Below are 15,931 nucleotides of genomic sequence, written 5' to 3'. Positions count from 1 at the left end.
AATGGATGAAGTGACACTGGGCGGTAGTTGGCAAGTGTGGTAGGATCTAGAGATGGTTTCTTAAGTAGTGGTGTCACAACAGCCTTTTTGAGTGGGGACAGAAAGATGCCAGTGGAGAGGGGCAGGTTAAATAGCGATGTTAGTGCAGGCATGAGAAATAAGGATAGCTGCGGATTGAAATGGGAGGGAATAGGATCCAAAGAACAGGTGGTTAGATTAGCTTTGGAAATTATAGAGGAGAGAGAATGTTCAGAGAATGGAGAGAAGGCAGTTAGAGAGCAGTCAATGAGAGGTGTGGAGGTGGGATTTGAGGGCTGCATGGAGAATTCACTTCGGATTTTGTCAATTTTATCAGTGAAGTATGTTGCAAATTCTTCAGCTGATAAGCAAGATGAAGGAGGAGGAGGAGGGGGATGGAGAACAGAGTTGAAGGTGCTGAACAAGAGTTTTGGATTGTGTAAATGGCCTGATATTGGGGGAAGAAAATTAGGACTGTTTTACCACAGAGAGTGCGTTTCTGAAGTTGTTCAAGGCTATTTTATATGAGATGAAGTCCTCACTTGTGTTACTTTTCCTCCAACGTCGTTCAGCTGCTTTAGAGCATCTTTTTAACTGTTTCGTGGCTTTGGTCATCCAGGGTTGGCGACTGACACAGTGAGGGCGGACATTGACGAGGGGGGCGAAGTCATCCATGACTTCTGTAATGGAGCTCTTGTAGTGTATAGCAGCGGAGTCTGGGTCAGTGAAGGATTGTGTGAGGAGAGGTACCAGGGCATCAGAGACGGTTTGAATGTCTAGATTGCGATAGTTTCTTCGAGTATGGGAGCGTGGTTGTGCCAGGGTTGTAGGAAAAGAGGAGGAGAGAGAGAAGTTAAGTAGGTTATGGTCAGAGAGTGGTAGTGGATCATTAGTAAAGTCAGTGACAGAACAGAGACGAGTGAATACGAGGTCAAGTGTATGGCCATCAGTGTGGGTTGAGGTAGAGGACCACTTAGACTAACATTCCCAGGTGTGTAAAAGAAGACAAAGGTCATCCCCGGGATCCCTACACCAGTGCACCTATGACTCTACATCTGTGCTGACTTCTGCAAAATAAGGATTCTGAGTGTTTGACTTTTCCAAAAATATTTATTTGCTGGAAACCTTGCATCAAATATGGAAACACCGCGGGTAACACAAACACTTTTTTTCCCCTTTGAACTGAATAAAAAATAATAAGATTGTTCGCTAAAGATTAGTGTTAATGGCCACCTTGATAGACCCAAGAAGAGATGGTCAATGAAGGAGTAATAATTCCAGCTGGCATACAGATTATATGCAGCTTGGAAGTGGGCTAATAAATTGTATGTCCTCACAGGTTTCCTCCTGGGGCTCTAGTTCCCTCAAACAAACCAAAAACATACTGGTAGGCCAATTACCTCCCACCACCCGCCCACTAATGAAAATGATAGGCAATTTACATTTTGAACAGAGTTCCTCCATTTTACTGCATTTACTAAGCTTCACAAATCCCTGCACAGCAAAGCACAGCAGTAGGTCCCTGCTCAGCCATGGCTCTCATCAAGAGCTTCAGTAGCGCAGAAATCGGTCCGGCATTGATGATACCAAGCATAAAACAGAACATGGCTCTCTACTTACCTCTGAGATATGGCTCCCCATGCTCCATGTTTATTGGTTAGGATGTTTAGGATTTTCTGCTTCAGCTGATTGGCTGTCACATGATCTCTGTGTTTGGCTGCACTGATGAGATGATCGCACATCTTCTCTTCTTCTCTCCTGTCTGCCGCGTATTGCGCGCACTGTGACTGTAAAAAACAAAATGAATGTATATGCTGAGTACGGTATGTCCCATTTTCTTTATATTGAACAAAATCCACTACATGTAGCAAAATAATACTCTTGTTGAGTGTTGGTGTTTGAATTAAGCATAGTAAATTTGAAACACCTGAATACTCCCGACTGCTGCTGTCCAGCACCGAACAAGCGGACAAGGTCAGGAGGAGTTCACTGGCTTGTGTGCCACATTGTGTTTCATGTGACTTTAATACTTCATCCCTTTGGTTTGGATCATGTCCGCTTGTTCGGTGCTAAACAGCAGCAGTCAGGAGTATTCAGGTGTTCCGAATTTGCTATGCCAAATATGAAAACCAAACACTACTCTGAATTAAAACACAAAGTTACAAAGAAAACTTGGTGTTGTTACTAGTGATGTTAGCTACAAGTAGCTACAAGTATGTAGCTATGAATAATAGAAATTTAAATTAGATAGCGCTGCCCGTGACAGAGAGGGGGTTAACCTACCTATCCCGCTGCATTCCACTCATGGCCCATGTATTGCCACTACAAGCTCCTTCCAGGTTGGAAAGAGATAGTGGAATTACGTGGACCACATCGGCTTTAGGCGGTGGCACAGGCAAGTTAACCCACTCTGCCAGCATTATTTAATTTAAATTTTGATTACTAGTAGCTACGTGCTCATAGCTAAATCATAGCTAACATCACTAGTTGTTACCACAGGCAACCAAAAGCGTTTTATTTGTTTAACGACAGGAGGATTTTAATTTATTGTTTTGGGAAACGCAGTGCAGAAGGGAGTAGCTGTCGTGTTGTAATGTTTCATGTTGGTAGACATTTTACAAAAATAAGAATAACCAGACTATGGATATATATTTGGAGATCGTGTGCAACATTTCAGGGGAAAATAATCTCAAAAGCGCTTTATAAAAATGTGTTAAGATGAAATCGTTCTCTGTATTTCCTTCTAACAATGGGGAGGAAAGAGCAATTTATAAAAATAAAAAATGATAGCGAGTTCATCCATTTTTCAAACCCACTATTATTGAAAAGCAAATAAGCAATTAGCACAATGGCCTGGCTCTGTAATGAGGATAATATTTCATTCTTAAATTGGACTGTGAGATTAAATTATCATCCCTCGGTGTGAATGGCTCTGAATGATTGTTTAATGAATATTAACACGGCTTTCCAAGAGGAGTACCGGCACAATGAGAGACACATTCTGACATCTGAGAAAAGGTTCCAATTCCTTGATATGAATGCAACAAAAAAGAGGTATTATTTTATTGTGTTGCCTGCCAATCCCAAGGCTTCACAGAGACACCACATAGGAATCTGCGACTCTAGGTAAGACTTCAAGGAAAAAACAGGTGCTCAAGACATGTATAGACATTTTTATGCACACATTTTCCAGGAAGTAAGTATTCCCCATGAAATGTGTTACTGCACTACATGCGTCAATAATGTGCCCGCTTTAAGTAGTTAAACACTGAGGGGTTTTCCCCTAATGGACCAGAGCAATTTTCACATTTCAGCACTCCTCCCTTTCATTGGCCAATAACATTATCACTACTTCTCATAGCAAACTAAATCTATATTTTTTTGCCACCAATTAGGCTTTTATTGCTAAGATTTTTTTTTTTATTCTAAATGCATTTTAATGGGAATAATAAGAAACAAATTCATTATTTCGGCCTTTATAGTTTTAAAATATCTGACGGAACTGATGGGTTTTTGACTAGTCTATCTCCTCATGGGGGATACTTCATTTTTTCCTTAGTATTTCATCATTATTTAATTTATTCTTTATAAAATCACTCCCTGGGAAGGATCTATATAAAGATGCAGACCTCCCCTTACCTGTTTGCACACTACTCTGGCAGTTGGACTGAGCAACTGCTGTTCACTAAAAGCTTTTGAAAATAAAGAAAAAACTTTGAGAATTCACCATGAGGAGATGGGCAAGTCCAAAACCTGTCAGTTCTGTCAAACTTCTACAACCTACTCGTTAGTGACAGCAACATAGGAGAGATGTAATTTATTGCACATTTTACTCTGGGATAAATGTACTTTTTATTTATGTGTTTTGATGTACTTTAAATTGTTCATTTTAATCTATACAATATTCTTTTACAGTAATCCTAGAACAATCATGGTGAACTGGAGGCATTAATGATTCTGTAAGAGACTAAAGAGAACCTAAATCACTTTTACTAAGACGAAAACACAAATGTTTTCTAATTTATTATTATGGTCATTCTTCAGATATATAGAACAGCATTTTTCAAGCTGCTACAGTCAAAGTTGGACTCAATTCCTGGATATTGCTGTATTAAAAAAATGTGAAAAAAAGTTCCAAAACAAATCCCAGAAGGGAAAAAGTCCATCTAATGTGTTCCTGTGTGATCTTTTCTTGTAGGTCAACAAGCACAAGGACTAGTACATCAAACTGTAAGCTTAGAGAACTGTCTGGGAGAGATAAGAAGCTCATCAAGCCTCAAGATGGCTCGTGTGCCGCATCTGGAGGGCACCTTTACAGGATCCTGACACACTTCTATATTTCATTTGGTCCATTCAATCCAATCTGCTTCCCGTCAAGCTGACACTGGCTGAGCTACACATGCGAGGGACACACACAGTTCACCGCTATCAGCAGCTACTGTTTACTTGCTTCATTGGAGTAACCTTTAACATTCTGTATTATAGGTAATCCGAAGAGTGATTATAAGGATTATCTAAACAAATAAGAAAGTGCGTACATTCTATCAGTATTAACGCTTGTGCTGTACAATAGGGATGTTTTCACCCCAGTTATAATCTGATGGTTTTGAATTACAGACAAAGGGGAAAAAAACCTAGTTAACTTAAAACAAATCATCTTGAAGCCCTCCTAAAATAATTTAATGAGTTAATAATTGTTATGCTGGGAATACACCATTAGATTTTGTGTTAGATAGATAATTTCTGACATGTTCGTTCTTCTGATCGATTTCTCATAGAAGTGTATGGAAATTGATAAGAAAAACGATCAGAAAAAAGATTGGACAGTAAATTGACTGAAAAATCACATCGTGTATTCCCAGCATTAAAGTGAACCTAAAGTGAACAAAAAAAAAATGAGATTAACTCACCTGGGGCTTCCCTCAGCCCCCTGCAGACGATCGGTGCCCTCGCAGCCCAGCTCAGATGCTTCTGCACCCGCCGGCGAACACTTCCGGTTTGGCCGTCACCGACCGACAGGCATGGGAACGTGAGTGATTCTTCGCGTTCCCAGCCTGTGTATCGCCCCCTATGCTGCTATAGCGGCCAGGAGGTCGCAATAGCAGCATAGGGGGCGATATACAGGCTGGGAACGCGAAGAATCACTCGCGTTCCCATGCCTGTCGGCCGGTGACGGCCAAACCGGAAGTGTTTGCCGGCGGGTGCAGAAGCATCTGAGCTGGGCTGCGAGGGCACCGATCGTCTGCAGGGGGCTGAGGGAAGCCCCAGGTGAGTTAATCTCTTTTTTTGTTCACTTTAGGTTCACTTTAAGGTCAGAATAGCGAAGACAGGAAACGCCTTATAAATGTCATGTAATAGAGAGCAGCCATATTATTGGCATTACTTAAACAATAAAGATAAAGATAAACAAATACATTTTCAGGTGGTTCCTAAGCAATGGTATGTCCTTTTTACCTAAATGGGAAGATGGTGGACATATTAGCTTCATTTGAGCAGCGCAAGTTAAAAATCCTCTGCACATGCTACTGCGCAGTGCGAATGCTACCGGACCAGAGGTGGCCAAGAGCGGGATTAATGGAGCGGCTGGACCATACAAAGGTATGCCTAAGTTAGCAGCGCATGCTACACAACACTACAGCATGTAGCGTAAATAGAAATTAAATAGAAACCGTGACCAAGAGTTGAACTTCATCCCAATCAGTAGAGGATACCCCTTTCTCTTGAAAATCTTTACCTTTTCTCAAACGGATCATCAGGCGACTCTGTATGGCTGATATTGTCTTGAAACCACTCCCAGAGTGTGAAGTCAGGACTATGGTGCTAACAGCACACTGTGGGAGCCTTGTTGCATTGTGGGAAATAACAGCTGTTTTCAACTGCCAAAAAAGCAAGCAGCAGCTACTTCCACTGGCATCACCTGCCAGAAGTAAAAATGTCAGTATATAATGAATGTCAGAATGTAAATCAGTGAGAGGAAAGATTTCACAATGGGCAAGCACTGACTAAATCATTTATACATAATTATTGTAAAAAGAATTACTTTTTACAATAATGGCTCAGACAGCGGACCAATGGGGGGGTCTCGGCTGCAGATTCAAAGATGCTTTGCCCGGGTCCTATGCGCACAGAAATTACAGTTATAGATGCACTGTAATTATGTGACGGATTTTGCGGCAAGAGGCGCTGGGTAATTAGTGGTGGTATGTATCTTTACAGGGGTGACCAGCAGAGCTACGTGGGGGGCTTCTAACATGTGCGGTGACCCGACGGGAAGCTCTGGGGGTCTCCTTATTAAAGGAGACACCCAGATGCTGCAGCAGGAGATGGCAGCGATGTTCGGCGGGTGAGTGCACATGTGTGGGGAGCGAGGCCTGAGTACGGCTCCCTGATGATTGGCCATCGCGCGAAGGATATGGGCAATAGGATTTGCCGGTAATCCTCGTGCGATGGCAACGTGATAAGTAGCTTGCATCTTATCACCTAGAATAGGATATGGCCCTAAGTCTCAAGCAACCAGAAAGAGCACTTATCTGGCATCAGCCGATTCCCAATCCAAAGAATATTGACAGGGGTTTGTCGTGCTCCTCTTCAAGCGCGAGTAAGCTACTGCACAGGCTCGGCTACACTCGGACCACAAGAACAGCTTTGCCCGGATAAGCAGGAGGGTCCTGGGCAGCGGTGGAGGACCAGAGGACAGTGTAGGAAGCTTCTGGAGGATCCAAGCGCTTCCCTCTCCTTAGGTAAGCATGTTTTTTTTAACACCTCATGTTCTCTTTATGGAAGACGACATGTACATTCGTGCAAGTCTCAGGTACAGGAAGTATCAAGAAACATCACCAATTAAGACAAATGTGGCACTAAAGCCAGACAGAGGTCCATGAGGGTCAGTTTTCTGTAGTAATTGCTACAGACTGAGGCATTTTGGTTAGTGAACATTTCCTTTCCTCATTTTCTACCATCTGTTAATTGGTAGATTGGTAGATGGCGCCATAACAGGACGCCGCGGCCACAGGGCTCCGGTCTTCTTCTTCTTCCTCCCCCCTATCCCTCACCTGCTCTCTCTCCCCCTCTGGGGAAGATGCGGGGGAAGATGCGGGAATAGCAGAGGTCGCGGGTGGGAGCCGGTGGGCCGCAGAGTTTGAGCAGGCCGAGGGATGCCAGCTGATCGGCCACGTGTGCGGGGACTCCGTGTGCGGGGACTCCTCAGCCAGCCACACAGCCTGGGGAACCTTCCGCTGATCGGGCGCTCAGCAGATCGCGCCCACGCCCTGGGAACGCCACACGTGCAGCGCTGGCTCCTCTAACATCACTGGTCCTGGCCCACTGCTGGCTGCCGCTGGATCAGCTGACCGGGAATCGGATGCGCCGGACAGTCAGCTGATCATCGCTGGGCCATGTGCTCCGAGCTGGGAAGGGAGCCTGCCAGACACAACACCGCTGCCACAGCTTGATGGGGAGTAGCGGGCTCTTCCGCTCCTCAGCGCAGGTCTCCCGCTGCCGGATACACCAGCATGCCACTGCCGGATCCATCCATCTGCCCCCTGCAGCTGCACCGGCCTACCGCTGCTGTTGCGGGATCCACCAGACCACCATTTTCTCTAAAGGACTGTGCTGCTGACCTCCTGGCCACCTACATCCTACCTGCACTAGGCCACAAGCCCGGGGCTAAATTTACTGGCTGCCAGGTCCACTACCTTTGCCTACTGCTGGCTGCTGCATCTGATGTCCTGCCACCACCAAGGTAAACCCCCCTGGCCTGTCCACCACTGCTGCCCCCGGCCCCACGTCCACCACCACTGCGTCCCAGCAAAGGTGCCTCCTGGCCCCACAGGGCCACCACTGCGTCTGCACCCTCATTACCAGCCGTGCAGACTTAAAACCAGGAGTGCTACCCCTCGGGCAACCTGGTCCGAGTGAACTCTGCTGTCCGCCTCCATCATGATGCCCCTCAGTTTTTTTTTCTCAGCCTTCTCTCTCTACTTTCGTGGACAATCGGTAGCACCTGTCTTGTTGGGAGCGTGTCGCTGTGTAGCGTCCAGTGCCGAAAATGGCAGTGCTCATATCAGCTCTCAGGCTGCTCCTCCAGTCCCACTCTTCTCCTGCTATCAATGTATGCTTTGCTATGTTTGTATTATGTTAACTGTATGTGTATGCTGTAATGCTCTGTTTGTATTACGTTAACTGTACGTGTATGCTGTAATGCTCTCTGTTTTGCTTTTTGTCTTTGCTTTTTATTGTTTATATGTATGTACCATGCTTAACTGTATGCAATGCTGCACTCTGCTTAATTGTACGCACAAGCTGTAATGTTGTCCTATGTATGCTTGTCCCCTGTCTATGTATGTACCATGCTTATCCGTATGCTGTTTCTTGTCTTTTTTCATCGACGACCCTGTATGTGCCAAAACCAATTTCGGGTACAACCCACCGTTGTACTTGGCGATAATAAATTCTGATTCTGATTCTGAGTTACACTACAAATAGGAAATGATCCAATCCTGGTATTCCTCGACTGGAAATGGGCAACCAAATTCTATACTTTTTATTAATGTTTTTGCATAGACTGGGAAAAGGTTAATATTGGCTTCCACTTCATAATTAACCAAGTCAGAAAACTTAGTTTAGAAAAACAGCTTTTACAACAGAATCATGAATGTGCGGATGTATCCAGAGCAGAGCCGATTTTCCATAAGGCACTGTAGGCACGTGCCTACAGACGCTTGATGATGGAAAGGCGTCTCACTCCCCTCCCCAAGCACCTCCCTCCTTCCCTATGCAGAGTCCTGAGCAGTGCGTTAATGAGAGTTACTCACCCACCTCTCCACATTCCACTGGCAAGATCTCTCTTCAGTCTGGGGCCCCTCTAAGTTGCTTAATATTGAGGGCATGTTTGGCTACCTAATGCTAAGCGACATCTGTAGCTACCTATGATAGGCAGGGAAAGTAAGAGAGAAGCGAGAGCTACACCAGCCAGCCCATTTGCAGTGCAGTTTAGTGGGTGTTTGTAGGTTTATGGAGGGTGAAGTCTAGGGTGCCACGATATCTGTGCCTATAGGCTCCAGTGATGTAAAACCTTGGCCTGATCCAAAGAGTACTTCTACAAAACAGATCACACATCACATATCTCTAAATTGTTAATTAATGGCAACTCTCTTCACTATATCAACCCACCTCTAAGAGGAAGTAACATTTGATCAAATTACCGTTTATTTTAAGACATATGACGGACAGTCTGGAACTGAGTAAACTGCTTATGATGAAGTCAAGAAGATTTAAGGGTGGTGTAAAGATCTTTATAATAAATCTGTTGGCTCTGGGCTATAACAGCACATTAGGACACTTGTTCTTGATGACGGAATTACTCCAAGCTGCAAATATGTTCATGAATTTTAGACAGGAAAGCAAATAATAAAGCAGTTCCTCATGCTTGACATTAACCAAAGCTTTTCAAAATGGCCTGCCCTGAATTAAATGCATGTTCTCTCTGCTAAAACATGTATAAAAATGGGCCCTGTGTCTGAGGTTACAAGGGACGTGATGACTGATTGAAAACAGAAAGTCAGGATTTCACCAACGAAGCGGCTTACCTCAAACTCTGCGTGTTTGTGTACATCCTCTGCTCGCTGTCTGTTCAGAATGAACTCCGCTTCATTAGCAACCCGCACTATGTGATCCTTCATAGCATGGCACAAGAGTCTACAAGAGAACATTGGGAAACAGCAAGAGAGTCATTCAACTACTTGTTCAGTTTATTTATAGTACACATATAAAAAAAAATGACTTCCTTTAACTCTTCCCTTCCAAGGGGAAACTCCCTTTATACATTAATAGCCAGCATAACTTTTTCATCTTTCCAATTTATAAATACAATGCACATCAACGTTCTGAAAGTTTATGAAGTACCTATTTTTCTGAAAACAGAGATCTCATGATAGAAAATGGCATTTTTATTTACATCCTGTAAAGGGGCCCAGTCGGACTACTATAGACTCCTTCACTGATAAGGAATTACAGCCATAAAACCATTTCTTGGCAGAGAACTGGGCTTCTGAGAGCAGGGGATAGATTAAAGAAAAGGTCAATAAATCATATATTTTAGCACTTTTTTATTACATTATTTTCACTAAAGTTCCTCTATAATCTATGTGGAATTCTCCTCCCAGACAACTCTGGGAGAACAGGTATTATTTCTGCTGGCTTCAGAACACACATAAAAGGGGGTATCAGCTACTGATTGGGATAAAGTTCAATTGTTGGTCGGAGTTTCTCTTTAAGATGTAAATCAGTCTGTAAATCAGGCTGAGGAAAGATTCTACACCAGGCAAACACTGACTAAATCATTTATAAAGTAAGATTGCAAGAAATAAGCAATTTTCTTCATCAAGTTACTTCCAATACAGTGCCTCTTTAAACTATAGCCTCTGTAAAGCCTAAACTTAAAATAAATATTTTCAGGTAGACACCTGGTTTTGCCTAATATAGATTACTGCGTGCTTGTTAGTAGTATTTTAAAATTCCCTTTATCCCTACAAACTAGGAAACTTTAAGGATGCTTAATGACGACTGATTCAATTAACTTAATACCCTGATTACAAATAGTTAAATTTGTCTTTGCATGCAGCATTGTTCCAAGCGTTTGTCAGTGCTGAAATTTGGGAACTGGTGATCACAGAACAGACATAATGTGCAATTTTACATCTCATTAACCTTGCTTTGTTTTAATTATAGTAATCCTTTTGTTGTAGTATTTTGAACGACCTAGTTTATAATTTCAGGCTGTCCTTGGGAACACTTTAATTTAACTGCCCATTTATCAACTGTTTATGTCCCGTTAATTGTTGACAACTGCACAATTACATACCCCGGCTATGATTGATGAACTGCATTCACAAGAGCAGTAGCCGAGAAGAATAAATATTTATAACAATTTCTGCTCTTCAGATTCCTATCACCATCCCCAGGCAGGTTCCGTGAAACGTACGACTGCTGAAGATGCATGGCATTCTTACTCTCCATCAAACAGGCTCTAGCTTAGTAAAACTATTGCTAGCAACTCCATAAAGATTATGGTAAGAGAATTAATTTGGGAAACTAGTTTAAACAGCAGCTAAACCATTTTTTCTATGTTAACTGAAAATGACAGGTTGATTGGTTGTTAAAGGGAACTTGAAGTGAGAGGTATATGGAGGTTGACATGTTTATTTCCTTTTAATCAGATTGCTGATCCTGTGACTTTTAGCCATAGACCCTAAACAAGGGGGGGTTGGGGCTCCTTCTGTGTAGAGGCAGAGTTTTGTGCAGTAGCTCTGCCTCTACTCGTGTCAATCTGTGCGGATCTCCGCCTCCGCCCGCCCCTCTCAGTCTTCTTTCACTGAGAGGGGCGGGAAAAAAAAATCTTCTATTTTTTGTCACAAGTTAGCGGAAATTGATTTTAATTGTTTTTTTTCACAACGTGTCATTTTCCGCTAACTTGTGACAAAAAATAAAATCTTCTATGAACTCACCATACTCCTAACGGAATACCTTGGGGTGTCTTCTTTCTAAAATGGGGTCATTTGTGGGGTTCCTATACTGCCCTGGCATTTTAGGGGCCCTAAACCGTGAGGAGTAGTCTTGAAACCAAATGTCGCAAAATGACCTGTGAAATCTTAAAGGTACTCATTGGATTTCGGGCCCCTTAGCGCACTTAGGGTGCAAAAAACTGCCACACATGTGGTACCGCCGTACTCAGGAGAAGTAGTATAATGTGTTTTGGGGTGTATTTTTACACATACCCATGCTGGGTGGAAGAAATATCTCTGTAAATGACAATTGTTTGATTTTTTTTACACACAATTGTCCATTTACAGAGAGATTTCTCCCACCCAGCATGGGTATGTGTAAAAATACACCACAAAACACATTATACTACTTCTCCTGAGTATGGCGATACCACATGTGTGACACTTTTTTGCAGCCTAGGTGCGCTAAGGGGTCCAACGTCCTATTCACAGGTCATTTTGAGGCATTTGTTTTCTAGACTACTCCTCACGGTTTAGGGCCCCTAAAATGCCAGGGCAGTATAGGAACCCCACAAGTGACTCCATTTTAGAAAGAAGACACCCTAAGGTATTCCGTTAGGGGTATGGTGAGTTCATAGAAGATTTTATTTTTTGTCACAAGTTAGTGAAAAATGACACTTTGTGAAAAAAACAATAAAAATCCAATTTCCGCTAACTTTTGACAAAAAATAAAATCTTCTATGAACTCATCATACACCTAACAGAATACCTTGGGGTGTCTTCTTTCTAAAATGGGGTCACTTGTGGGGTTCCTATACTGCCCTGGCATTTTACGGGCCCAAAACTGTGAGTAGTTTGGAAACCAAATTTCTCAAAATGACTGTTCAGGGGTATAAGCATCTGCAAATTTTGATGACAGGTGGTCTATGAGGGGGCAAATTTTGTGGAACCGGTCATAAGCAGGGTGGCCTCTTAGATGACAGGATGTTTTGGGCCTGATCTGATGGATAGGAGTGCTAGGGGGGTGACAGGAGGTGATTGATGGGTGTCTCAGGGGGCGGTTAGAGGGGAAAATAGATGCAATCAATGCACTGGGGAGGTGATCGGAAGGGGGTCTGAGGGGGATCTGAGGGTTTGGCCGAGTGATCAGGAGCCCACACGGGGCAAATTAGGGCCTGATCTGATGGGTAGGTGTGCTAGGGGGTGACAGGAGGTGATTGATGGGTGTCTCAAGGTGTGATAAGAGGGGGGAAATAGGTGCAAGCAATGCACTAGCGAGGTGATCAGGGCTGGGGTCTGAGGGCGTTCTGAGGTGTGGGCGGGTGATTGGGTGCCCGCAAGGGGCAGATTAGGGTCTAATCTGATGGGTAACAGTGACAGGTGGTGATAGGGGGTGATTGATGGGTAATTAGTGGGTGTTTAGAGGAGAGAAGAGATGTAAACACTGCACTTGGGAGGTGATCTGATGTCGGATCTGCGGGCGATCTATTGGTGTGGGTGGGTGATCAGATTGCCCGCAAGGGGCAGGTTAGGGGCTGATTGATGGGTGGCAGTGACAGGGGGTGATTGATGGGTGGCAGTGACAGGGGGTGATTGATAGGTGATCAGTGGGTTATTACAGGGAATAACAGATGTAAATATTGCACTGGCGAATTGATAAGGGGGGGGTCTGAGGGCAATCTGAGCGTGTGGGCGGGTGATTGGGTGCCCGCAAGGGGCAGATTAGGGTCTAATCTGATGGGTAACAGTGACAGGTGGTGATAGGGGGTGATTGATGGGTAATTAGTGGGTGTTTAGAGGAGAGAAGAGATGTAAACACTGCACTTGGGAGGTGATCTGATGTCGGATCTGCGGGCGATCTATTGGTGTGGGTGGGTGATCAGATTGCCCGCAAGGGGCAGGTTAGGGGCTGATTGATGGGTGGCAGTGACAGGGGGTGATTGATGGGTGGCAGTGACAGGGGGTGATTGATGGGTGATTGATAGGTGATTGACAGGTGATCAGTGGGTTATTACAGGGAATAACAGATGTAAATATTGCACTGGCAAATTGATAAGGGGGGGGTCTGAGGGCAATCTGAGCGTGTGGGCGGGTGATTGGGTGCCCGCAAGGGGCAGATTAGGGTCTAATCTGATGGGTAACAGTGACAGGTGGTGATAGGGGGTGATAGATGGGTGATTGATGGGTAATTAGTGGGTGTTTAGAGGAAAGAGAAGAGATGTAAACACTGCACTTGGGAGGTGATCTGATGTCGGATCTGCGGGCGATCTATTGGTGTGGGTGGGTGATCAGATTGCCCGCAAGGGGCAGGTTAGGGGCTGATTGATGGGTAGCAGTGACAGGGGGTGATTGACGGGTGATTGACAGGTGATCAGGGGGGATAGATGCATACAGTACACGGGGGGGGGGGGGGTCTGGGGGGGGGGGTCTGGGGAGAATCTGAGGGGTGGGGGGGTGATCAGGAGGGAGTAGGGGGCAGATTAGGGACTAAAACAAAAAATAGCGTTGACAGATAGTGACAGGGAGTGATTGATGGGTGATTAGGGAGGTGACTGGGTGCAAACAGTGGTCTGGGGGGTGGGCAGGGGGGGGTCTGAGGGGTGCTGTGGCCGATCAGGGGGCAGGGGGGAAATCAGTGTGCTTGGGTGCAGACTAGGGTGGCTGCAGCCTGCCCTGGTGGTCCCTCGGACACTGGGACCACCAGGGCAGGAGGCAGCCAGTATAATAGGCTTTGTATATATTACAAAGCCTATTATACATGCGTGCAGCGGCGATCCGGGTGCTAGTAACCCGCCGGCGCTTCCGAACGGCCGGCGGGTTACAGCGAACGGTGGGCGGAGCCAGTCCCCGGCGGCTGATTGCGTCACGAATGATGCGATCGCCGCATAGCCACTCCCGCAGCCGCCCCCGCCGATGGGCGTATTGCGGTCGTTTGGGCCCGGACTTTGCCGCCACCCATCGGCTGGGGGCGGTCCTCAAGTGGTTAACATGTAGCTAGCCTAGCCCTAGCTACATGCTTCCCCCCTCCCTTCGCTTTCCCACCCACCCCTCCGATCACCGCCGGCGCAAATACCCAACAGGAAGTCCCGTTCTGAACATGATTTCCTGTATAGGCTTCCCCCGTCGCCATGGCGATGATCGTCATGACGTCAGGGGGAGTCCCGATCCACCCCATAGCGCAGCCTGGCGGTGATTGACCAGGCTGCACAAGGGGTCAGCAGGGGGAGGCCTCTTTTGCGGCGGATCGGCGGCGGTGATCAGAACAAAAACGCAGCTAGCAAAGTGCTAGCTGCATATTTAAGAAAAAAAAATTATGCAATACCAGGGCCTGAGCAATCCACCGCGGCGTTACGCTCAGGTGGTTTAAACAGGCTAAAAACTGTAAATACATACAGGGTGCATTTCTCTCTGTTTTCCATTTGTCCTGTGCAAGAGTTCAGGTCCACTATAAAGGTCACATCTACCCTATTTCCCTTATCTTCAATTCACAGGGTCAATGTTGAATTATTAACTTAATAAAATAAAGTCACTATTTTGGTAAATAGATCTTAGTAAATAGATCTTATCTGGTCTTAGATATTTGTAAATGTATCTATACAAATTGTTTAAAATATCTCATCAAAAGAGAGAAGGGGATTACATAAAGATGCGTACGTATTATAAAGGCACAGCATCAATTGGGCACCCGGATAAGTCAATAAGAGCAAAGTATCGGCTTTCCAGTACCTATCCTAACCTTAAAGAGGAACTCCAGTGAAAATAATGTACCGTATATACTCGCATATAAGCCGACCCGCATATAAGCCGACCCCCCAAATTTTACCTCAGAAATCAGGAATAAGGCATTGACTCGCATATAGGCCTCCTCCCCAGTATAGCCCCCTCCCCAGTATAGGGTAAATAGTCAAGGGGCACAGCATAAATAGCCAGATGATGTAAATAGCAGGGGAACAGATGCCATAAGGCAAAGTTATGATGCAGGCTCAGGTAGTAAAGATCCTCCTGATACATAGAGAGGGCAGCAGCTTTTAATCAGTCATTGCCTGTTTGGGGAAGTATTTATTTTGAACTCCTAGCTAATCTTTCTGCAGCTCTTCACGTTAATTAATAAGGACAGTGTAAATAGTGAGAGAAGCATGCCTTGCAGCACTGGTACCCCTGCTGTGTTCTGTGTCAGTGTCTATGCCAGGCAGCCCCCCTTGCAACATGGTGTGGGGTGTGGAGCGCATCAGACAACTGACCTGTGTCCCGTGTGGCTACAGTGGAGCAGAGTGGGGAGAGAAGCATGCCATGCGGTGCTGTGGATCCCGTGCCCTGTGTCTGCCCTTGCAACATGATGTGTGGCATGTGACAATAGGATAACTGAGCCGTGTCCCCGTTGTGACAGAAGCAGAGATAGAAGCATACCGTGT

The 15,931-nt window shown here is 45.1% G+C and overlaps 1 protein-coding gene across 9 annotated transcripts in view; it reads right to left on the bottom strand.

Annotated features, from left to right (window-relative positions):
• Positions 1-15,931, bottom strand: part of NBEA (neurobeachin) — an 866,760-nt gene that overhangs the window by 333,210 nt on the left and 517,619 nt on the right. For all 9 annotated transcript variants that reach the window (XM_068267062.1, XM_068267067.1, XM_068267066.1 and 6 more), the window contains 2 exons: positions 9,606-9,714; positions 1,639-1,805 (listed from right to left, as the gene is read on the bottom strand). In XM_068267062.1, coding sequence (XP_068123163.1) covers positions 1,639-1,805; positions 9,606-9,714 — 276 coding nt within the window. The remainder of the gene's footprint in view (positions 1-1,638; positions 1,806-9,605; positions 9,715-15,931) is intronic.

This window comes from Hyperolius riggenbachi, chromosome 2, assembly GCF_040937935.1.
Source record: "Hyperolius riggenbachi isolate aHypRig1 chromosome 2, aHypRig1.pri, whole genome shotgun sequence".
Lineage (NCBI taxonomy): Eukaryota > Metazoa > Chordata > Amphibia > Anura > Hyperoliidae > Hyperolius > Hyperolius riggenbachi.
The sequence above is the reverse complement of the archived record's forward strand: the minus strand, read 5'-3'. Positions and strand labels throughout refer to the sequence as shown.